This window comes from Schistocerca gregaria, chromosome 2 (genome assembly GCF_023897955.1).
Source record: "Schistocerca gregaria isolate iqSchGreg1 chromosome 2, iqSchGreg1.2, whole genome shotgun sequence".
In the NCBI taxonomy this organism is placed as follows: Eukaryota; Metazoa; Arthropoda; class Insecta; order Orthoptera; family Acrididae; genus Schistocerca; species Schistocerca gregaria.
The window spans coordinates 709,952,284-709,976,499 of record NC_064921.1 but is presented as its reverse complement, the minus strand read 5'-3'; the positions used below and the strand labels follow the sequence as shown (position 1 = coordinate 709,976,499).

The 24,216-nt window shown below is 42.3% G+C and overlaps 1 protein-coding gene across 1 annotated transcript in view; it reads left to right on the top strand.

The window, feature by feature from the left end:
• LOC126335946 (uncharacterized) overlaps positions 1-24,216 on the top strand; it is a 70,248-nt gene that overhangs the window by 11,342 nt on the left and 34,690 nt on the right. Inside the window, exon 2 of the mRNA XM_049999423.1 lies at positions 20,374-20,664. Within this exon, the coding sequence (XP_049855380.1) occupies positions 20,392-20,664 (273 nt within the window). The 5' untranslated portion in view covers positions 20,374-20,391. The remainder of the gene's footprint in view (positions 1-20,373; positions 20,665-24,216) is intronic.

Sequence of the window (24,216 nt, the reverse complement as noted above, 5' to 3'; positions counted from 1 at the left end):
GAAGGGCCATCCGTGTGACAACTTTTTGTCGAATATCGTCACAGGCGATGGTACATGAGTTCACCACTTCGAAACGGCAATCCATGTATAACACGACCGTCTGCTGCTGCTATAAAAATGTTCAAATGTGTGTGAGATCTTATGGGACTTAACTGCTAAGGTCATCAGTCCCTAAGCTTACACACTACTTAACCTAAATTATTCTAAGGACAAACACACACACCCATTCCCGAGGGAGGATTCGAACCTTCGCCGCGACCAGCCGCACAGTCCATGACTGTTGCGCCCTAGACCGCTCGGCTAATATCGCGCGGCGCTACTGCTATACCATAACCTTAAAGTTGAAGGCAGATCCTGAAATAAAATAATCTTGTTAAAACAATTATGGTATAAAGCAACAGAGCAGTGTTACCCACTGAAAGGAATTGTGTTATGTTGACCGTGTTGTACCTAACGGAGGTGGCGTATCGGAAGTGAAAATCAGAATTACGTAAATGTTTAAACAGTAACAAACAATAATTTACTTATCCCCAGCGTCCAAATGATAATAAAAACGGTCTCCAGCCTAATTAGGCATAAGAATGAGTAACATTTTTGTTCAAGAACTGAAAATAAGTAACTTCAATGAGAAAACACAGCCTATAGTTTTTCACACGAAAATTTAATGAACTCTGACACCTGCGTATATTCACGTTAAGGTTGGAGCTGACTGAGCAGAACAAACTATTTGCATAAATATAACAGATAACGGAACACACTATTACCTTGAGGACTTAGTCAAACTGAATGGTCTCAGTAATGTTACTATTAATATTCACTGTAGAATCGTAAATTGGACATACGTTCAAAATTACATTTCAAACATTTTCCTATCTGATATGAAATATGGATATAGTTCACAGCAAAATAGTTATTGTGCATAGATTAAGTCCCTCACTACTAAACACCTTTCCACTTAGAATGAAAATTAAATGGAGTTCGCTAACAAATGTTTTATCACTGTCTTTTGAATAAAGAAGTAGATAGTGGTCTTCCTATTAATCGCTATCTAGCATGAGCACAATTGACAAATTGTGGATCGTGTTACACTATTAATATCTACATCTACATCTACACACATACTCCGCAATCCACCATACGGTACGTAGCGGAGGGTACCTCGTACCACAACTAGCATCTTCTCTTTCTGTTCCACTCCCAAACAGAACGAGGGAAAAACAACTGCCTATATGCCTCTGTACGAGTCCTAATCTCTCTTATCTTATCTTTGTGGTCTTTCCGCGAAATGTAAGTTGGCGGCAGTAAAATTGTACTGCAGTCAGCACTTTTAATAAACAAAAGCAACCCGATACTGTACAGAACTTGACAGTAATAGCAAGAGTAATTGAAACTATCTGTAATTAAGTAACTTTGAGCGTTTGGATTACTTTCAATGGGGGGGCCTTCATCTTGACCACTGTAGTAGAGCAAAATAAACGCACTTTCATTACATTAGCGAAATAAGCACTTAGCAAGCATGAACATATAACTCTCAAAGTGGCAGTTCTGAACTTTTATTGCAGTGAAACACAAAATGCATACAAAATAACTGAGAATCCTAAGTGAACTGGTTCAACTGGCTCTGAGCACTATGAGACTTAACTGCTATGGCCATCAGTCCCCTAGAACTTAGAACTACTTAAACGTAACTAACCTAAGGACATCACACACATCCATGCCCGAGGCAGGATTCGAACCTGCGACCGTAGCGGTCGCGTGGTTCCAGATTGTAGCGCCTAGAACCGCTCGGTCACACCGGCCGGCCTCCTAAGTGAAGGTCAACAGTTTACATAACAGCAAACAATCACTTTAAATAAAATAGACCAGTTACACATAGTGGTATTTCTACAAAAAATTATCCAAACAAAATCACAATTATATACATTAAGTTTTGTTCCCTGCAAATCAGACAAAGAATTTAAATGAGAGATACACTACAATGCATAGAATCAAACCATGAGATAAAAGATTTTACAAAGGAAAAATCGAACACTCTTGTGCTATCAATACAATCAAACAATATTTACAATGATATAAGGTAGAACAGACAAACAAAGAAAATTTTATGTCAGTAGGGCTATGGAGCTCTGGTGTTACGCAGGGAATGGCGCAACACCACCTCTCCTCTGAAGCAAAAGTTCAAAGCAGCGCTCTCAGTCCGCAAAGTCATGGCGACAGCATTCTGCAACTCTGAGGGGTAATTCGTTTGATGTTCTCGCTGTATTGCGGTACTCTATTGTGTATGGTACTAGTCTCAGGAAGTTCAAGAAACTACTTCAGGCTGCTCGTCACCACAAAAATGCAAACGAGCTTCTACTTTTTCATGACAACGCAAGACCTCAGCCAAGTCTGCGCACCCGAGAGAAGCTCAGAAAACTTCATTGGACTGTTCTTCCTCATACATCCCACAGTCCAGACCTCAAATCTTCCGACTTCCATCTGACTGGCCCAATGAAGAATGCACTCTGAGGGAAAGGGGTGATGAAGAAGTTATTGATGTAGCAAGACTTTGGCTCCGACGTCGACCGTTAGAGTGGTACCATGCGGGCATACATGCCTACCTAGTAACGTGGCACAAGGCCATCGCACTGAACGGAGATTATGTTGAACAATAGAGTTTCGTAGCCAGAAGAGTGAGGATGATGTGGTGTAAGGAATTCTGATCCAACCTACTTTGAGAAAAAAAATGTGTTGCATTAATTACCTACGCCGCAGTGTAGGCCATAACACCTGTCACGCTTATAACCATATGACGAGAAGTGGAGTATCGTTTCGATGTCTGTCGAGCTAGGAATGTTGCCCACAATGAAAAATACCTACATACATTAAAATATTTGAGATCCTTTGCACAATACTGAGCAAACAAAGTTATAAGCCTTAACAGATACTGAAACACAAAATGGTTTTGTATACCCCTAACCCAGACGCTCTGTATATTTTCTTTAATGTTGTTTTTTGTTAACAAGTTAATGATACAAACTAACTCCCAAGAATTAACAGTACTGGCTCAGTTAATAGCAGACGGAATTCCAATTCCTTCCTAGATTCCACTTTCTTGACTTTTGTACAGAAAGGCATATGGTATTGGCCTACTTCCATTTTCGGTAAGCTACTAATAGATGTTAACAGTTATTCCAGTAGAGTCAAGTCCAAATTGATAAATTTCCTCGCAGCCGGGAACATAAGGATAGAAATCTATGGGTTTCTTTTCAAAGCAACCGCATCGGGAAACAGTGAGCACTTCTTTAGAAAGAGTGCAAAACGCCGAGCACTTCGAGATCATATTTATATCGATACGATGCAAATTAACCGATAACCATTCATGTGGAGAAAATGGTAACACATTTATCCCGTAAAATTAATGATTATACAGGATGTAACAGGTACAAGTACATGTATTTCTACTAGTGACTGGCGGCGGTGTACTGAACATCATTACATCCGTATTTACGTCTTTTGCAGACTAATAATTACAGCTATTACAAGTCTTATGCTTTTAAGTAGAGTAGTACCGCAAAGTACATGTGGCAAGAGCAAGCCATTAACGCTTATTTTTCCTGGAGGAGCAGGTCAGGTGTTGATATGTGGACGCGCGGACGCAAAAGGGTTAGTCTCTACTGACAGGCGTAGTCCATTTAGTGGCACAGTTTCGACCATGCAAGAAACATCAGGAAGCAAATTTGTGACGTTTTTACATGAAGACTGTTCGACCCAGAAAAAGCAGCCAATACACTGATTTGTGCACATGTTAAGGTACCACATATAAAAATATCAGAACTTATACCCGTTACACCGTGTATAACCAACAGGATACAGTAACAATGAAGATTCAAGATTAAAGAGCGTAGCGCGACACATTTGCTGAGATAATCACTTTTGTCAGCGATGTCACATTTCTCTTATGAAATGCATTTTATGTAAATTTAATCAGAAGTCTGCTTAATTAATCCACGAAGACAGCTTCACGGAATAGCAAGGTGTCATCTGCTATTATACAGTCCTACACGCCACACACTATTTGTATATTAAACATTTTACATTTTTATTAAGATATTTTTGCCAATCAAATTTTAGTAACTAAAATAACCTATAACTTAAATTCCATAAAATTTCCGAGAAAACTGACTGCATCAGCAGAAAGGGGAGATAATTTTGTTTTAGAGTGTTGTGCCACTTTCTTCGTCACTAATAAATTTTAGGCACTATTAATATTTCTCTAAAATCAAGCTAAATATATTTTTATTGATTGTAAGTGAATCAACCACCATACAGCTTATTGTGCCATTTTAAATTAATCAGCACTATTGTGAGAATAACTCTGTGTAATTATATTTTACTTAGCATCAAGAAAATAAAATTGTAATTATGTACTGGGGAAAATGCTAAGCGTAAGAGAGTTTCGGGAAATTCAACCCAGGTGTATACAAGAGCCAGCCTGTCACTGGAGTGTGTATCAACAGTTTTATTTGATGTCAAATTGGTTGCCAAGCTGTAGAGGCAGTAATCGAAATTTGATTTGTGTCGTTAGCTGTAGGACTTCAGTGTATGCATTAGATGTAGGAGAGGAATGACACCACATAGATGTGCTTTAATAGTGGAAGAGGGAGTTAGAAAGAACGCGCAAACCGCTGCACGGAAACTTACCTCGTTCGAAGACTTCGGTGAGGAACTGCTTGTGGGCCGCGTGCTGTTGCCCCGACCTTGGCTGAAAGTAGACTATTGAGTGGTGCAGAGCACGGAATCGATAGGATTCGGACGGGAACTGGATGTAAATCACATATTGGTAGGAAGGAATACATTCCATGAAAGTACACCCCGACACATTCCCTATGTACAAATTACTATTTACAAGTATGCAGAACTGCTCTTATTAGATCGGACTACTCTTGTCTTCAAAAGTACAAGTCTTACTGTGCGGAGGCTAGTGAACCTTTCTAAGTACTGCCTGTTCCACATAATACACGTCCAGACCTTGACCCCGAGCGACACAGAGGCAGTGTCCCAGACAACTATCGATTTGCTCTCCCACTTCAGTCGGTGGTTGGCCTGTTTATAAGGAGCCTTTGGACACTGCACCACCCTTCTGGAGTGTTCCATGATGATTGGGTCGACTGCGACAGTCATGCGGTTACAGCATGGCGCCCGCCGTACTTTTCCGTCGTATACTTGTCGGTGCTGGTGCCTGTACTCAAGTTGCTTACCTCGCTGTTAGCCTCGTGGCGCTCCAGTGTCCCCTTCTTGTTAGTGGCATCTCACTCGTCACACAAATATTTCATTTCCTCTCGCCAAGAGACTATTTCCCAATTTTATTACTAACTTAAGCTCAGGGGCGATTCTAGAAGCCAGCCAAGGGGGGGGGAGGGGGGGGGAGGGGGGATGCTAATTGGGGGGAGGGGGGAATGGAATATCGCTTAACAAAAGGAGAGTTTGGGTCCTCTTCCGACAAACTGGTAAAATTTAGTGCTGCTTAAAATAGTTTTTGGTAACTGTTTTGGAGTTCAGGGTAAAAAAATGTGTTTTAATAAATAATAAGACGCCTATTTTAAGTTAAATGATACTTATTGGTTTAGATAGCAAGCTATTTTCCACTCTTACTCTTTTGTTAAAATGTGTTTGAAATACATTGTAACCTGTATTGCTACATAATTATTTTTTAAAAAAAAGATGGAATCTGTTGGAGTAATATATTTGTTGATTTCTGAAGTAATTTTATTCAGTCTAATATGATGGGGGGGGGGGGGGGAGGCTATAGCCTCGAGGGAATATGAAAAGCTTGTGGCTGTGTTATATAAAGAGGGGTTTCTCGGCGTTCAGTTACATGTTCTAGTGGATCAAGTGCCTGGACTATAGAATCAGCTTCGTGCAGACGGTCAACACTTTACGGATGTAGATATAAAGATAGACTTTGGTGGTATTTTTATTAAAAAAAGTCGGGGATGTATGACTATCCAATATCAAGCCACAACTTCTGTGTGCAAGAGGAAAACTATCAAGGCAGGTCGTAATGTTATTGTAAAGACCTCTGACACTGTTACATCTTCCTTGGCTAATAATCATGGTATTATCGTACTAGGGACTATGATTTGTAACTATGGAATGAATTATGTGTTTGACCCTGTGGAGGCATGTTGAAATATACACATATTAAATGCTAGCGGCATGGAGGTGTTATAGCTGAAGAAACATCTTTTTTCTCAATTCAAAGCACTGTTCGTCACAATATCGTCAAATGCAAGAAATTATAAAATGGATATGTGTGACTAACTAACAGGGAGCCATGACGTTTCTGTGCTGGGAGACGGTAACGTTATTGTAAGCGACGGCAAGACTGTTCAATGTGAACCAGCCTGCAACTGCAGAAAAACTTGCAAATTACTTTACACACCGTGTACGGAAAAATCTGTAGTTACTGTGAACAGCAATGGAGAATGAGCATACATTGGAGTTTTCTCCCCAAGAAGGTGTATTGGTGTGTAGAGTAACGCTGTGCTGGAATGCAGTAGCTGTCATTTATAGGGAGTTGTGTGAGATAAGGTGATTAAGGTAGGAAAAGTTCCACTATGGATATGACACTTAGTCAAAAAGCGAACAATATTATAGAGTATCCGTTTATACACACATACACACACACTCGCTCACGGGGCCTTAGCTGACATATGGGCAAGTAAAATAGGTGTCACCTTTGTTAGGTGGAGATCCTGAAAGAGCTCTGGTGGTTATGGTTGTCGGAATGTGAAATGTTGTAAGAATCCACGTAGTTTACATGCAGGTTAACCACCTTTAGCAAACGGATGATTGCTAAATATAGTAATTCCTTCGGTTTTAAATCTGCTTTACAGCTTTAGATGTATATTGGAAAAAGAGTAGTTTTATTCATTTCCGAGAATTTAGCGTCCTGGTAGCACAGACGTGTAACAATGTAACCTGTCCTGAATGCATCGTTTTCTATTTCAGAACTCACTGTGGTCATATTAGCGCCAGACCTACATCCAGCCAAGAATGTGAAGTTCTGATATCGTAGACATGTAACTGTAGATTGATCGGGATGTAACAGCTGTGATCTGTAAAGGGAAATTGATGATAAAGTGATAAGGGTGGAGGAAAAAGAGCATCAGTTATTCTACTACAATCCATGGATTCTATGTCTAAAACAGAGCTGCATCCATGTGACTGCTTATAAGGGTTTCTTTGAAGGGATAGAATTGTGTTGATAAAGGTATTTCTGAGAGAAGTATCCAGATGTGAAAGGGCTAAGACGACGATACAACCATACGCCCCCTACTGTTGATACAGATTCCGTACACTCATACCGACGGGAGTACATTCAAACATCTCTGTGTAATACTTATTTTGGAATCTGTTTCATCATTTCCACAGTTCTTAGGTTAGTCATCCAGAGGCAACAAACTATAATTTCATGTGTAACACGTTGTTTTCTCAGTTACTTGCAGGCATCAAACACAACTGGCTCCATACGTCATCATGTTGCAAAAAAACTGCATTACGTCATCATACATTATAGTGGTCCCGAGATAAGGCAACTTTCGACATTAAAGGTTGGCTGAAAATACCTCTTGTTTGCTTCGCTAGTTCTATAAAGTTGCCTGGGTGAAACGCAGCGCTCGCTTGGAGGTGAAACCTAGTGTTCTAGAATCGTCGTGTGCGTACAAAACAGACTAACGATATTGCACTGCCCGTATTAAGACGATGCAAAGTAAAATGTGTCGCCTGGATGATAAGATACATAATTACATGTACGAGTGCAGGTACCAGAGTCATGACTGGATGCCAAGTGGTTAGGCGACAGCTCGCGATAAGCAGGAAGTCCGGGTTCGAGACACGGTGTAACGTCCCCTTGGAAAAATTATATATGACTGTGCTTAAACTGACACACAATATTTTTTTAGCGCAACGCAATCTGACTTTCAATAATCCCTACAAAAGAATGGCCCTGACTAACATTTATACCTTTCACAAATCACTTACCTCACAAAAATCTTCGTTACTCGAACTACTGCAATACAGCGAGCGCCACTACTGCCAGCTAAATAAAAGATTCAAGCTACAGAAGACACTAGCTATTGATAGGCATAGTTAGCAAATGAAAGATTTTAATAGAGAACAAACAATGTATTCACCTTAATAGTCATAATATATATAGCAGTTCATGACATCCATTCTTACAAATGAACTGTTTTTGATGGACACACCTCCAGATTATCCATTCTCAAAAATCCGCCATCTCACTTTCCCACATCCATCACTGCTGGCGGCTCGCCTCCAACTGCGCAACGCTACGCGCTGTTAACATCCAACTGCCCTACAATAGCCAACAACAATGCAAACCAGCCACAGACTGCACGCAGCACAGCCAGTGATTTTCATACAGAGCGCTACATGGCGGTGGCGTTACCAATATAAGAACCTAAACAGCCTACTTACAACGGTCTGCCACAAATTTTCAGTATCGTCGTTCCATTCTACAGCTATTGATTGTCTAACCTTAATGTAAAACAGACTTAGTTTGGTTATCACAACACATCAAGTCAGTTTAGTGCTAGTGTTGGGTTAGTGCGATGTATTATGTCACTCGCCACCATCTTTCTTTAAAGATAATTGCAGTCTATAGTGTTTTTATTGGCAGAAGAATACGGGGGATGGCGTCATTGCTCTATAAATAATAAAGCAAGAATGGTGGGTGCTGTGTAGTACAGAGCACTCAAAAAAAAAAAAGATTAACTTCTTAAGTGCAGTTGGAGTAAATTACCCCAAACATCACGTATTAACCAGGTCGAGGTGATCACGCATTGACAGTTGCCTCAGTGAGACGTAATATTCGCTTGGGAATAGCATCTCCCACTAAAACTAACGACGCCGTTTATGGTGCTTTAACAGTTATACACAGTTAACTTTTCCCTCTACGTTGGTGCTTAGTGGTGCAGAGTAGCTATAACCATGCAAAACAGGCGTGGGTTCGTGATAGACAAGTATGTTTACAGATCTCCTATTGCGGATCCCAAGCATCGAAAACACTTCAGATAGACTTGGCTTTGTGATGTGTACTTGTTTATTGGGCAATGAGGCAATGTAGCTGTAGCTTCAGTAGATACACACAGCTAGATTTACTTCCTAAGTACGTATTTTGGGGAGGATAGTAATGGCATGTGTACAAAAAGGACAGGTATGCTGCTTATAGCAGTGCTGGTAGAATGTAGCCATTTGGAGAGGATCGATGATTAGTACAGAGACTGGGGGTTGTAAAAGGACGTAAATACATGTGACATAATGTCCAAATGAAGGTCGTTTATTTGTAAGCGAAGTTACCATTTCATTCCTTACCTTCTGTCAGACTTACTGTGCAGAAAGATTACTTCTCATAGTTTGTCCATCTCTAATGACGAGAACCCAGTCTTCCTTTTTATCACATTTCTTGCGTAACTGTATACCGGAGAACCTCAATTGTGAAAGAAGGGGGGGGGGGGGGGGGGGGGGAGGGGCGATATGTTAGGATGTTGGCTTGTTAATAGCGACGTTTCATTCCTAACACACTGACTTTGGGCTTATGTATAGAGATAGACTTTCAAACTAATTTGGAGAATCCTGTATCGAATAGGCACATAAAGTGCAGGTTAAAATTATTTGTATTTGGTTCATTTGTCAGCTTAGCAATACCACTTGGTCGCCCGCGCGCTCAAGTGAGTTTGTGTGTGTGTGTGTGTGTGTGTGTGTGTGTGTGTGTGTGTGTGTGCGTGTGTGTGTGTGTGTGTGTTTGTGAGTGAAGAAACGTAGAATATACCACCACCATCACCACTTAGTTCTGTATGTGAACTACCATTGGTGAGACCCAATGTGTATGATGAGCACATATAACATAATGCTGATAATTCGTGTCTGAAAAAAAAACATATAATATTTCACCACCGTCGCTTAGTTGTGCATGAGGATGAAATCTGTCAAGAAATCAATGTTCAATAAGCGTATATAGTGTTATGCCAAAGAATCATGCAATCTTTTTTCACATGGAACCACGACGCGAAGCTGCCAGTGCGCGTCACGGCCTGTTTGCTGACATCCAATGACATCACTCTTGTCCATTGCTGACACGAAGACTATGCTGTGGACCCGGTCGGAAAAGGCAGTTCGTGAGTCAGAGCGTTTCAGATCGTGGTAGTCTCATGTCTGCCATCCAAGATACTAGTAAACAGTAATGGAGGGATGTGATCATTTGTCAGTGCGCTTACAGAAGGTATAAGAGCAGTGCTGTATTTGTCGTTTTATTTGTCCCAATAGGTCTGTTGGTGATACGGTTTAGCTCACTTGTAAGGGAATAAATCAATTTCGTCCCTGTAATCGCACTGCTGCACCCCTGCCCATCTTTCTTACAGGGCGACGAAAGCAGAAAAGAATTCTGTAGACGTGTTTCCTTGAAGCAATAGTTTATTTACCCGTAGAGTGTCTTACTCAGAGCGGATATCTGCAGAGTGCTTACAGAAAGATGCCTAATACTTTGCTGCACAGGACTCACAGCATAATTTTTCCCAAAACAGGGATAGTGTTTTTGTACATTCTTCCCGTATTCGTCATCGAAGCCCAGATGTGGTGCCTCAACAAAGTGATTATAAAACACAGTGAAAATGAACAATGTGGTCACATTAACATGTTAACGTTAATTTTGGTTTACATGCACTGCAGTAGTATATTTTGAAAAAAGCTACAGCGATAACATTACCCAGTTAATGTTAACTGAAATGTTCGTTTTGACTAATTATAGTCTTAACTGCAACTTGACTGCTAAACAGTTACACTAATCTTTGCTTTTAATTGCAAGAAACAAACAGTAGGCTTTACTTTTGACGAAAGTATGAAGTAGAATAAAGTACCAGGTGGTTATAATTGTACAGCTACTCAGTGAGGTCCAGTGTGGGCTATGACTATCGTATGGCAGCGGAACTTGGTAGATATACTAATACGTTAATGCAGAACCAATTTAAGTTAGGAAACAATTAGTTCCAACTTTGGCCATCAGGTGCAGATCTGGTGCTGTGAATGCAAGAAAGACATAAAGAAACGTTTCCGTATGTGAAGGATTAAGAATGGGACATGATCAGAAAAGGTCAAAACAAGTGAGAAAGGCACAATATTGACTTTATTATTAAATGCCGTTAATACCATTTGGTCAATATGAACACGGAAGATGTTGACGAGATATTGAATCCATAAAACGACGTCATCAACACTTGCCCACAGCATTTCCGGTGGAATTTGAGGAACGCGTGAGTTAACGAGCATTTCGCTCTCATTTAAGTGTATGGCCAAAAGAGTCAGCCTTCAGGAACTGTGAAACAAACCCTGTCGCCCAGGACAGGGTGCCACAAAGAGCGCAGATTCGCCATTAGATGGGGAAACTCACAGGCATCTATTGTGCTCAATGAGGTCTAGGCGCTGTAGTGTACGAGTGAGACAGACGAGAACCTATGTCATAGGGAAACTCCATATGAGCAGTTTGTGGCCAGGGATATGTTGTTGTTGTGGTCTTCAGTCCTGAGACTGGTTTGATGCAGCTCTCCATGCTACTCTATCCTGTGCAAGCTTCTTCATCTCCCAGTACTTACTGCAACCTACATCCTTCTGAATCTGCTTAGTGTATTCATCTCTTGGTCTCCCTCTATGATTTTTACCCTCCACACTGCCCTCCAATGCTAAATTTGTGATCCCTTGATGCCTCAGAACATGTCCTACCAACCGGTCCCTTCTTCTTGTCAAGTTGTCCCACAAACTCCTCTTCTCCCCAATTCTATTAGTTATGTGATCTACCCATCTAATCTTCAGCATTCTTCTGCAGCACCACATTTCGAAAGCTTCTATTCTCTTCCTGTCCAAACTATTTATCGTCCATGTTTCACTTCCATACATGGCTACACTCCATACAAATACTTTCAGAAACGACTTCCTGACACTTAAATCTATACTCGATGTTAACAAATTTCTCTTCTTCAGAAACGCTTTCCTTGCCATTGCCAGTCTACATTTTATATCCTCTCTACTTTGACCATCATCAGTTGTTTTGCTCCCCAAACAGCAAAACTACTTTACTACTTTAAGCGCCTTATTTCCTAATCTAATTTCCTCAGCAACACCCGATTTAATTCGACTAAATTCCATTATCCTCGTTTTGCTTTTGTTGATGTTCATCTTATATCTTCCTTTCAAGACACTGTCCATTCCATTCAACTGCTCTTCCAAGTCCTTTGCTGTCTCTGACAGAATTACAATGTCATCGGCGAACCTCAAAGTTTTTATTTCTTCTCCATGGATTTAAATACCTACTCCGAATTTTTCTTTTGTTTCCTTTACTGCTTGCTCAATATACAGATGGACGGCTTCAGGAAAGGGAACTGCCCTAGTCAGTTGAGCGACGATATTCGGCACACGGGGGACGCGGCGGAAGACGGGAAGGTGGACAGTTGTGATCCAGACACCAAAGGGTACAGCTCGGATTGAGAGGCGAAAGCGGACAGTCGGTCTTTATGTACCTGGGAAGTGAAACGCGTTGTGTGGTATCGCGGGACTTAGTCTCTGAGCGGTGAGCAGCCGCGCGCCTGGTGTGAACTCTCACTTTTCGCGTAGTTAACGAGGTGGAGTATTGGACGTGTAATTCGCGATGAGATTGTGAATGATCGAACTGTGTCAAATGCATACGCGCTCGAGTGTAACAGTAACTCTAAATACGATCACTTTGGCTATTAGTTTGCTTTCTGAAGAAAAATTTTTCTAACCAAACCTCAGCTGTGTGGCCTATATCATTTCTGGGTCGCTAATTTAGTTCCCGATATTATTATTACTGTTAATACTGTCATCAGCCAGACAATTTAACCAAAGGGTCACAAGTGTCTAATTTAGGGAGTGTAATGCGACAAGCGTCGTTCAGCCCCTAGATGAGTTTGAGCCAAGACATTTCCACGAAGAAGAACCACATGTGCACCCGAACATCTTTGTGATGTTAGCTCGCAAACGTGAGTTCCTGTATACTGGCCTTCAGAACAGGTACAGACCAAATTTGTCCTTGGTAAACGCGTTCTTTTATATGCCCCCAGAGCGAAAGATCACATTAATTCAGATCAGGTGATCTTGCAGGCCGTTCGGCTGAAAAACCTCTGGACATGACATGTTTGTGGAAGGTAACATTAAGCAGATCTTTCACTGGGCAAGCGACATGACGTGCTGCCTCACCTTGCATGGAAACAGTGGTTTCCACACAGTTGTGCTCTTCCGAAGTGGGAATCTATGCTGTGCGATTAGCTTTCGATAACATGAAGGCGTTAGGGTAGAATTGACAGGTTCTGTTGGTGTATTCTCTTCAAAGAATAACGGACCGAGATACCCATTAACAAAGGCACTAGTGAATCCGCACCACACAGTCACATACGGAGAGCGCAATAGCTCTTCGTGCATAACACGCGGTTAAACCGCAGCCCAGTTTCAGCAGTTCTGTGTATTCCCTACATAGTTTAGTGTAAAATGTGCCTCGTCACTCCACAGAATATTACTCGGCCAAATGACATCAACTTCAATCCGTGCCAGAAACCGGAGACCAAATTCAGCGTTGCTGCGGATCATGAGGTTTAAGTTGCTGCACCGTCTGGATCTTGCACGGGTGCCACAGTAAAATAGACCACAAAACTTTCTGTACCGTTGACCATGGGATTGACAGTTCTCGCGACAATGCATGAGCATTAACACTATCCAGCCCACATGCTGCTCAGTTACAGCACCAGCAGTCTCATCAATCACTTCCACTGAGGTAGCACGCCTTCCTCTTCCAGGTGCTACACCACGCTCTTCCATTTTTTCGAATTTCATTATCATCTTCTTTAAATTACTTAATGACACCGGGCCTCCCCTCAGACCTTTCATTCGGCGATACTCTCTCAAAGCAGCGCTGTATTTTCGAGAAATGGCGGAGAGGATGCCACGGACATGATACATGAATTGAGATGGCAGTTACTAAACACAGGCGTTTTTCGTTAGGGCAGGATCTTCTCGTGACATTTATATCACCAACCTTCTCCTCCGATTGCGAAAATACACTCCTGGAAATGGAAAAAAGAACACATTGACACCGGTGTGTCAGACACACCATACCTGCTCCGGACACTGCGAGAGGGCTGTACAAGCAATGATCACACGCACGGCACAGCGGACACACCAGGAACCGCGGTGTTGGCCGTCGAATGGCGGTAGCTGCGCAGCATTTGTGCACCGCCGCCGTCAGTGTCAGCCAGTTTGCCGTGGCATACGGAGCTCCATCGCAGTCTTTAACACTGGTAGCATGCCGCGACAGCGTGGACGTGAACCGTATGTGCAGTTGACGGACTTTGAGCGAGGGCGTATGGTGGGCATGCGGGAGGCCGGGTGGACGTACCGCCGAATTGCTCAACACGTGGGGCGTGAGGTCTCCACAGTACATCGATGTTGTCGCCAGTGGTCGGCGGAAGGTGCACGTGCCGGTCGACCTGGGACCGGACCGCAGGGACGCACGGATGCACGCCAAGACCGTAGGATCCTACACAGTGCCGTAGGGGACCGCACCGCCACTTCCCAGCAAATTAGGGACCCTGTTGCTCCTGGGGTATCGGCGAGGACCATTTGCAACCGTCTGCATGAAGCTGGGCTACGGTCCCTCACACCGTTAGGCCGTCTTCCACTCACGCCCCAACATCGTGCAGCCCGCCTCCAGTGGTGTCGCGACAGGCGTGAATGGAGGGACGAATGGAGACGTGTCGTCTTCAACGATGAGAGTCGCTTCTGCCTTGGTGCCAATGATGGTCGTATGCGTGTTTGGCGCCGTGCAGGTGAGCGCCACAATCAGGACTGCATACGACCGAGGCACACAGGGCCATCACCCGGCATCATGGTGTGGGGAGCGATCTCCTACACTTGCCGTACACCTCTGGTTATCGTCGAGGGGACACTGAATAGTACACGGTACATCCAAACCGTCATCGAACCCATCGTTCTACCATTCCTAGACCGGCAAGGGAACTTGCTGTTCCAGCAGGACAATGCAAGTCCGCATGTATCCCGTGCCACCCAACGTGCTCGAGAAGGTGTAAGTCAACTACCCTGGCCAGCAAGATCTCCGGATCCGTCCCCCCTTGAGCATGTTTGGGACTGGATGAAGCGTCGTCTCACGTGGTCTGCATGTCCTGCACGAACGCTGGTCCAACTGAGGCGCCAGGTGGAAATGGCATGGCAAGCCGTTCCACAGGACTACATCCAGCATCTCTACGATCGTCTCCATGGGAGAATAGCAGCCTGCATTGCTGCGAAAGGTGGATATGCACTGTACTAGTGCCGACATTGTGCATGCTCTGTTGCCTGTGTCTATGTGCCTGTGGTTCTGTCAGTGTGATCATGTTATGTATCTGACCCCAGGAATGTGTCAATAAAGTTTCCCCTTCCTGGGACAATGAATTCACGGTGTTCGTATTTCAAATTCCAGGAGTATATTTTGTTGGCGCCCACCTCCATTGGAAGAAATAATCGTTATAATAAAATGAGAGAAATCAGAGCTCACACAGAAAGGTTTAAGTGCTTGTTTTGCCCGATAGTGGTGGAAACTATCCACATGCTATCGTGGGACCCATAACTGATAACCAAGTTAGGAGGCAAATGCATTATGTTATGCAAATCACACACAAGTGGATTTATATTGAATGTGTACAAGCTGTCTAACGCAGTCTTATAATGACCCTGACATAAATCCTACAAGTGGTGGCCAGCCTCTCATAGACTTTATTCATTAAATTAGTTGATCTAAATTATCCTCCAAAACTGATGATGAGAAAAGATTCTGGTGAGTGTGACTGACAGATAAATGCCATCCTAAAAATGTTCAATAACATTTATTTTCTTTATACGTAACACAGAATTGATCATGAGTTCATACAAGGAACAATCATGTATATTAACGTAAACCAAACAAGATGTTGATAAGGATCTAGTACAAACGAAACTGCATGAGATCTAGCGTACTTTTCTACTACAAGGAGAAAGAGCAAAGAAGGGGTAATGTATACATCGATAAACAAGTGAATAATTGGATACAGCACCGCGGCAAAGTGATTCTACGGATACAGCCACTCAGAAACGTCATTTCGAATTTTGGGCAGCTGATAAACCAACTGAAATCCTACAGGCTGGAGTTGCATAAATTACCGACAGTATAGCACAAGGCGGAGTGCTGATGATGGCTGCTACCTTGCAGAGCGATCGAAGGGCGCAAAAAAAAGAAGAACAGAAAAGAAAAAAGAAAGGAAAAAACTAAGTTCAAATGGTTCAAATGGCTCTGAGCACTATGGGACTTAAGTTCTAAGGCCATCAGTGCCCAAGAACTTAGAACTACTTAAACTTTACTAACCTAATGACATCACACACATCCATGCCCGAGGCAGGATTCGAACCTTCCAGACTGTAGCGCCTAGAACCGCTCGGCCACAGCGGCCGTAAAAAAAAACAACGAAGTGTTCGTCCAGGTGACCAGACAAGTGGAAATATGAATGAAATTACTCTGCGGCACAGATGGCAAAGTACACGACTGACTCCTGGGACAACCGGGAACTAACTCTCCATTCTCTTCCGTCCCACTCCCAGAAAGCGACCATTCCCTCGTGTAATAACTCAACTAATCATCTCTGATAAACAAAGTTTTCGCCAATTATCGCCTAACAACAAATTCGTCTAAACTCTCACTATTGAACTCCGTCAACCTAGGAACGCATACCATTTTTTCCCACCAATTCCCGACAATGACTGCAAACGTTTCCTGACGTAACAGTCAAGCAGCCTGTCACTGGGTCCACAAAGACTTTGTGCTGGAAGCATTCTGGCGACAGGCGCCGACAGAATATAATAATTGGGGTGCGACGTGTGGCTCCATTTTGTTGGCTATCCCGTGGAGCTCGATGACTATTTCTTCGAAACGTCCCAAACAATAGCACAGCCGTGGAGCCGATCTGTTGCGTTCCTACCCAAAACATGAGTCTTTTGCGAGAAAACTGCCCCCAGACATTGTAAAAATAGCGAACGGCTGTCGCTCTTGCCCCTGAGACCCGATATCACAAAAAAAAGCCGCCAGGTAGGGGTCAGGACTCTGTCCGCAATTCCCAGTGACTGGTGTTGTGCAGTTGGCGTCGTCTCAGCCCAAAACTCCCCACTCGTCTCCTAAGTGAACTGAGCACAATTACTAGATGCGTGCATCCTACTCCTGATTATGTACATGCCGGTACATAGCATCCGATTACCTACTTTGCATGATAACGTAATAATGTAGTGAAAGGACATTAGTTTGCATAAGTGCAAATTTAGTTTTTAGAAATGCAAGATAGACTGGTTTGATGGCCCTTAATGAGTGTATGAAGACCCAGAGGGACTGCCATCTTGTGGTGGAAGAATAGAAAAATAACTTGAAATGGTTCGATGAACCATCTGTCAGCAACTCAACTGTGAATTGCAGAACAGTCATGTAGATGTACGTAGATGTTGATGTAATTGCTGCTGTCCGCATAAAACAGTTTCACTAACAGAGCACAGTCTCTCTTCTAGACGGCTACTCTGTGCATCACGGTGTGGCTTGTCAAATGGTAACGTTGATGTCATAACGTCATACAGCGTACAGCGCCAGATTTGCACCTGAATTGAATAGCTGAACCACCCAGTATGAGCTTGCCAAGCTTAATCAGGCGTGGTGGTTCTCAGCTCACAATCCCATGGTCTGACTACAATAAATACTGGAAGTTCGTTTCCTTACACTCTGTATTAAAACTGCCTAATCACTACTGAGGAACAGGTACAGAAGACTTTTAAACTACGAGGGTTGTCCAGAAAGTAAGTTCCGGTCGGTCGTGAAATGGAAACCACTGGGAAAATCCGGTAAAACTTTGCACAGATGTGTTGGGCAGTATCTCTAGTATGCCCGTCGATCGTCTCGCGTCGCTCTTTTCAGTTTTGAGTGAACAGTGAGCACGTACATATGCGTAGGGAATAGCGTCTCCCGCCAAGTGTGAGGGCCTGTTTAGAGATTTCGCCTATGTCATGCAGCCCACATAACACAACTGTCAAGCAGTTCCTTCTTCATGCCAGGGTCAATGAAGACGCTCCTGCAGCGTTTCCGCTGAGAAGTGTTTGATCATCCACATTACAGTCCGTAATTGGCTCACCTCGAGTCTCTTCTCTGCTCACAAGAACCGCTGGCTATGAAGAAAAAATTTTCCACAGACAACAAGCTGCAGACCAGTGCAGACAACTGGCCGAAAGCACAGGCGGCTGCTTTCTATGACGAGGATATTGGAAAGCTGATACAAGACTACGACAAAACACGAAATTGGAGCAGCGACTATGTAGGGAACTAGGTGGAAGGTGTACCTAACTGTTGCAAATAAAACGTTTCTGGTTTTCACCGTGGTTTCCATTTCGCGAGCGATAGGAACTTACTTTCTGCACAACTCTCGTATTCCCCATTCGCGAGGTTTTACTGATCAGTCTCGACAGTATATCTGCTTTATGTTATATTGAAAATATTCTTATTGTGGCTATCTATACCATCAATACTCGGGTTCTTTAGATTAGTGGTCCTCCTTGTGACTAATTTACATTTATAACCAATATAGAAATTTTCTGTCTTCAACGAGAGCAACCTAATAACAGCGTCTTTCACATCGTCATCCTCATGAAATTAAGTGCAGTAGACGAAACCTCGGTTTCCTGTAACAGGTGAAGATGAGGATGACAATACAAAAAAATATCGACGAATTAGTAGAGAAGGAACTGTACGATGTGGAAGTTCAAGAGCACTGAGGCTCTGCATCTGGCCACATAATATCAGACAGCGTGTCTCAATGGAAAGTTTACCTACACTGACTGACAACAAAATCGAAAGGAGGAAAGGAGTTATACGAGGATTATATCCGTGCTAAACTGTCTGAGACACTGGAAGTCTGCAGTCAAGAGACCAGCTGAAATTCAAATATTTATTAGCGTTTGGTCACATCCCTGTCGAAGCGTCGTGGATGGCAAAAATGATACTACCGAAATGGAAGGTTGCTGTAGGTATCATTCAGAGAAGAAAATCTTATAACATAGCATGGAATGGGAAGGGTTAGTCACCTAATGTGGCTGTTCTTTTACCACTAACAGTTGGAAAGTCATGTGAAAGATTTTTTGGTTTCTACTTGTATTCAAGGTTTCTGGTTGAAGCTTCAATTTGCTAAGAGTCTTAGTTCCAGTCTGTGATAATGGGAGCTAAATACTACTGTCACCTGTTGGAAAGCTATTTCTAGAATGGGAGTCTGCAGCTGATAGGCAACACCAGTCCCGATATCAACATGCTGTACTGTTTTGCAGAATCCACATTCCCCTTGTTATTTTACTCATGCTCTGCAGCCCAGTCATAATACACTATCTCAGCCTGCTGATGCTTCAGTCTTATCTAAAATCGATAATAAACGAAAATCCAGATAATTCAACACGTTTTTGTAGCTTTCAGTCCAGAGACTGAAGCTCTTCACGCTAATCTGTCCTGTTCAAGGCTCTTTATCACTGCATGACTACCTCAACCTACATCGGCTTGAAGCAACTTCCTACAGCCAGACTTCACAGTAGCCAGTATCGAAAAAAACTTATTAAATACTGATTAATTCTGGCAACATTTTAATTTTTTAAATGTTTTCAAAAGCGTTTATCTAAGCTAGTGAAGCTCTTCAAACGGGCAACAGAGATCAAAAACTTCAATCTTAACTCGAAAGTCAATACCTCACGCAGAATGAAATTACTGCAATAGACCAACAATACATCCCTGCAGTTGGCGTACCTAGTTGTTTCTATTTGTCGATTTGCTACTTTCGCACTCAAGTACACATTTAAAGTAATTATTACTAACCAGTATTTAATTTAAAAATTTCATTTTTTCCAACCCCACATACAAAAATTGGATGTACCTACTAACAAATAAATAATTATTCCGTTCTTGTCTTGGCAATATAAATCTCACGCACTGTCTCCTGCTACCGTGTTAGATACCTTCAGAAAAGGAAACATTGCAGAAAGTTCACATAATGTTCATGATTTTATTTTTATAAATGCCTCTAACAAAATATAAAAACCGTGACCAGTACCAAGGAAGCACACATAGAATGTTAACTGCAATATAGTCTATCTTAGAGTTAACAACGAAACGTGCGTGCTGGAAGACGTCTCATACATTATTCATTTATTGGTACAGATGTTTGGCTATAAAGAAAAGCTCACTGCTGCTTTATAATTTCAGTCCATACTCAGTCTGTTTACAGAAGGGGAATGGATGCATCAGGAAGCAGTACGTCACTATCAACCAAATGGATGGACAGCCCCATGATAGAGACGGCGCTGAAGAAACATCGGTCGTGCGAAGCTGTAACAGTGCAGTCGATTTCAGTGGAACCAGCGTGCAAAACTGGCGCTGCCTACGGTAGTCAGATGTACAGGGTGAAGGTCAGCTTCACACTTGGCGAGGGTGGGGATGTCGAGCACCAGTCGCTGATCGTCAAGGCTGATCACGATCGTGGTGCGATCAAGGAGCTGACAGAACAGGTGAGAGATATCACTAAACAATGACGGTGATAAAATAGTTGGTGTAAATGTAAATGTTAATACATATAGGAATCTCTTAAGACTTCATTATCTGTCTTCTCATTCGGCGTGTAAGTGGGTTGGAAACAATGAAAAATGTAGAAGCAGCTTGAAACATAACAAAATCCATTAACATTTCATGTAAAAGTTGCCTTAGGGTAGATTCAGCCTTCAGTCAACAACACAACAGACATCCACTTTGAAAAGGATGAAATCTGTCTGCTTGACAAAGGCCTGAATCGTAACATTAGGCACAAATTAGACCAACAAACAATGGATCACATGATCAATAACATCATAAAAATTGCAACATTTGAAATAAAGGCCAAAAAAACAGGTAATAGTGACTCATAAGCCAAAATTAGAACTTAAACAAGCACTTCAGGAAGACCAACAACAGATTGTCACACTTAAAGAAACGAAAACACCCAGTATTGCCAGTCAAAAATTGAAAGAAAATCGATTCTCACGGCATAATGAGTAATCCATTTTCGGACATGCAGCCGCGCAAATACCGTTTCTTCAACTGGTATTTCGGCCGCGCATCGTCCGGTCATTCTCAGAGCGTATCACAAGACTGACGTCAAGATGCCAAGCATGGCGTTAGTGTAGGCGCTCCACGCAGCGACACCGCGCGTGCGGGTCACAGATGCCGGTCGGCTGCAAAGAGGTACACTTACACACGCCCCGATTGTGGTGAAGGCGTTCATACCTTTAAAGGATTCTTTGTCTCTTATCGGCCAGCATTTTGACGTAAACATCACTACCTTATTTGAACATTTACTCCCGTCATCTTCTTTCTCCTTCAATGGTGAATTTTATGATCAGACTGATGGAGTCGCTGTGAAAAGCTCCTTCTCTCTTCTGGTAGTTAATTTTTTAATGGAAGACTTCGAGCACAAGACACCGGACTTGGCAAGTCTTAAACTACCACTCTTTTGTAGGTACGTGAACGGCATCTTAATATGGCCTCAAGGGCAGGATGACTTACATGAATTTCTTGAGCATCTGAATTCTTTCCACACTAGTGTTAAATTTTACTATGTAAAAACAAAAAGTTGGCTGCCTCCCTTTTTTGGATGCCTTCGTTCGTCGTAAAACTGACAGCACATTAGAACATGATGTAAATGCCAACAGCTGCCATCACTCATCACAAATCATAGGTGTCCTTAAGACCTTAGAGCACAGAGCACATTGTATATCCGATAATAATAATTTGCAAGAAGAGCTCACATGTCTCAAAATCATTTTTGAATCAAATGGATACTCTCAGAAACGAATCCACAGAACATTCAATGTGAACCCTAGAATGCAAGTACATGACTTGGAAGGAGAAAGTTTTACTTTCAGATCAAGAGTGTTTTTACTTTACGTGGGTGCTCTTTCATCGAAGAAAAGCCATATTCTCGAGGAACGACGTGTTAAGGTGGTATTTCAGCCTCCTACGGAGACTGCAGCCTTACTCGATTCTGTGGAAGATGATTTATTGCTTGGTAAGGCGGGTAAATATCAGATTCCACCATAAATTCTAATAAGTCATATATAGGTCAGACAACACGAATCATTCATGAGCGGTTCGTGGAATACCGAAGGTGCACACGCTTACTACAGCCAGATATGTCAGCTATGGCAGAACATTGCATAGATACAGCTCATGACTACAGTGACATGAAGGTTTTAACATCCACCTCTTACTTTTGGGATCATGTTTTCAAGGAATCAGGTTATCGACAATTTAATAAACACAATGTAAGAAATAGAAATAATGGTTTTAATTAGGGCTAGGCATAGAATCTGGCTCTTGGTGTAATTAAACTGCAGAAAAGTCGTCAAGGTGTTACCGCCGCTGAATATGCATCGACAAACAAGTCGAATGTCTGAACGTTTTTACTTCCGGTAACGCATGTGTATATGTACTTCTTTGCCACCGACCACCATCTGTGACCTGCATGCGTAATACCACTACAGTGAGGCACAAACGGATGCACTTGGCACAGTCTTATCACTCTGAGGATGGCTGGATGATATCCGGCCGAAATATCAATTGAAGAAGCACTTGCACAGCCTGCTTGCCTGAAATTTAATGGTAAGCCATAGCAGTCAGGTCTGATTAAAGAAACGTCTCTCTCATAACGAAGGTAGACGGCTATAGTAGTAGGGCAACAAGAACATCAGCATGTATTGTTAGTGTGGGCTGCCTACATTTGGAGCGAGAATGCACTCAGGAGCAAACCTATTGTTCTCTTTTGATTGACAGGTAATCCCTCCCTGTGGATGATCTTTCCTTTTGATTGACAGGTCCTTAACCTGTTGTTCCCCCACCCATCTCTCTCTTTCTCCTTCTCCCAACCCCTCGAGAAACCTCCAACCCTTCCACTTCATTGATAAAGGTACACTTTCAGGCCTGAGTTATTCAAATAGCCCCCTCACTCTTATCAATTTGATTGGTTACTTAATTAAGCTGATCAATGAATTAACTCCTCCCCCTTTGGTAAACCCCCAACACTCCCCCTCCCCTCTCCCCCTCCCCACCCCTACCTGGGCATTGGCGGCACTGTGCTGGAGAGGAAGGATCTAATCATAGGTAATTCAGTACATAGCAGACGGTATATTGTTTCTTTATAAAAAAATTCAGTTTTAAGGGGTTGTATTTCCTTTGCTCATCATTCTCTGCTGTTTGGGAAGATGCAGGTCTTGTAAGAAGTAATTATATCGATCCCGATTCTTTTATTCCAATCGCACAAGGAATACTGTCATGAAACACCCATCACACATAATTATGCTGTCAAATATAATTTGCTGTCAAATGTTCAGTTTGGTTTTAGAAATGGTTTAACAACTGAAAATGCTATATTCTCTTTTCTCTGTGAGTTTTTTGGACGGATTAAATAAAAGCCTGGGAACGCTAGGTATTTTCTTTGATTTAACGAAGGCTTTTGACTGTCTTGACCACAAAATATTACTGCAGAAGTTGGACCATTATGAAGTAAGGAGAGTAGCTTACAACTGGTTCGCCTCTTACTTTAAGAACAGAAAACAGATGGTAATTCTCCGCAATATTGAGAGTGGTAGTGATGTTCAAGTCCCAATAGGGCACTGTTAAGTGGGGCGTTCCCCAAGGGTCGGTTCTGGGGCCATTGCTCTTTCTTATTTATATAAATGATATGCCTTCTAGTATTACAGGTGATTCAAAAATATTTCTGTTTGCTGATGACACCAGTTTGGTAGTGAAGGATCTTGAGTGTAATATTGAAACAGTATCAAGTAATGTAGTTCATGAAATAAGTTCGTGTCTTGTGGAAAGTAATTTGATGCTAAATCACAGTAAGACTCAGTTTTTACAGTTTCTAACTCACAATTCAACAAGAACCCGATATTTTGATCGGACAGAATGAGAATACTATAAGCGACATGGAGCAGTTCAAGTTCCTAGGCGTTCGGATAGATAGTAAGCTGTTGTGGAAAGCCCATGTCCAAAATCTTGTTCAGAAACTAAATGCTGCTTTATTTACC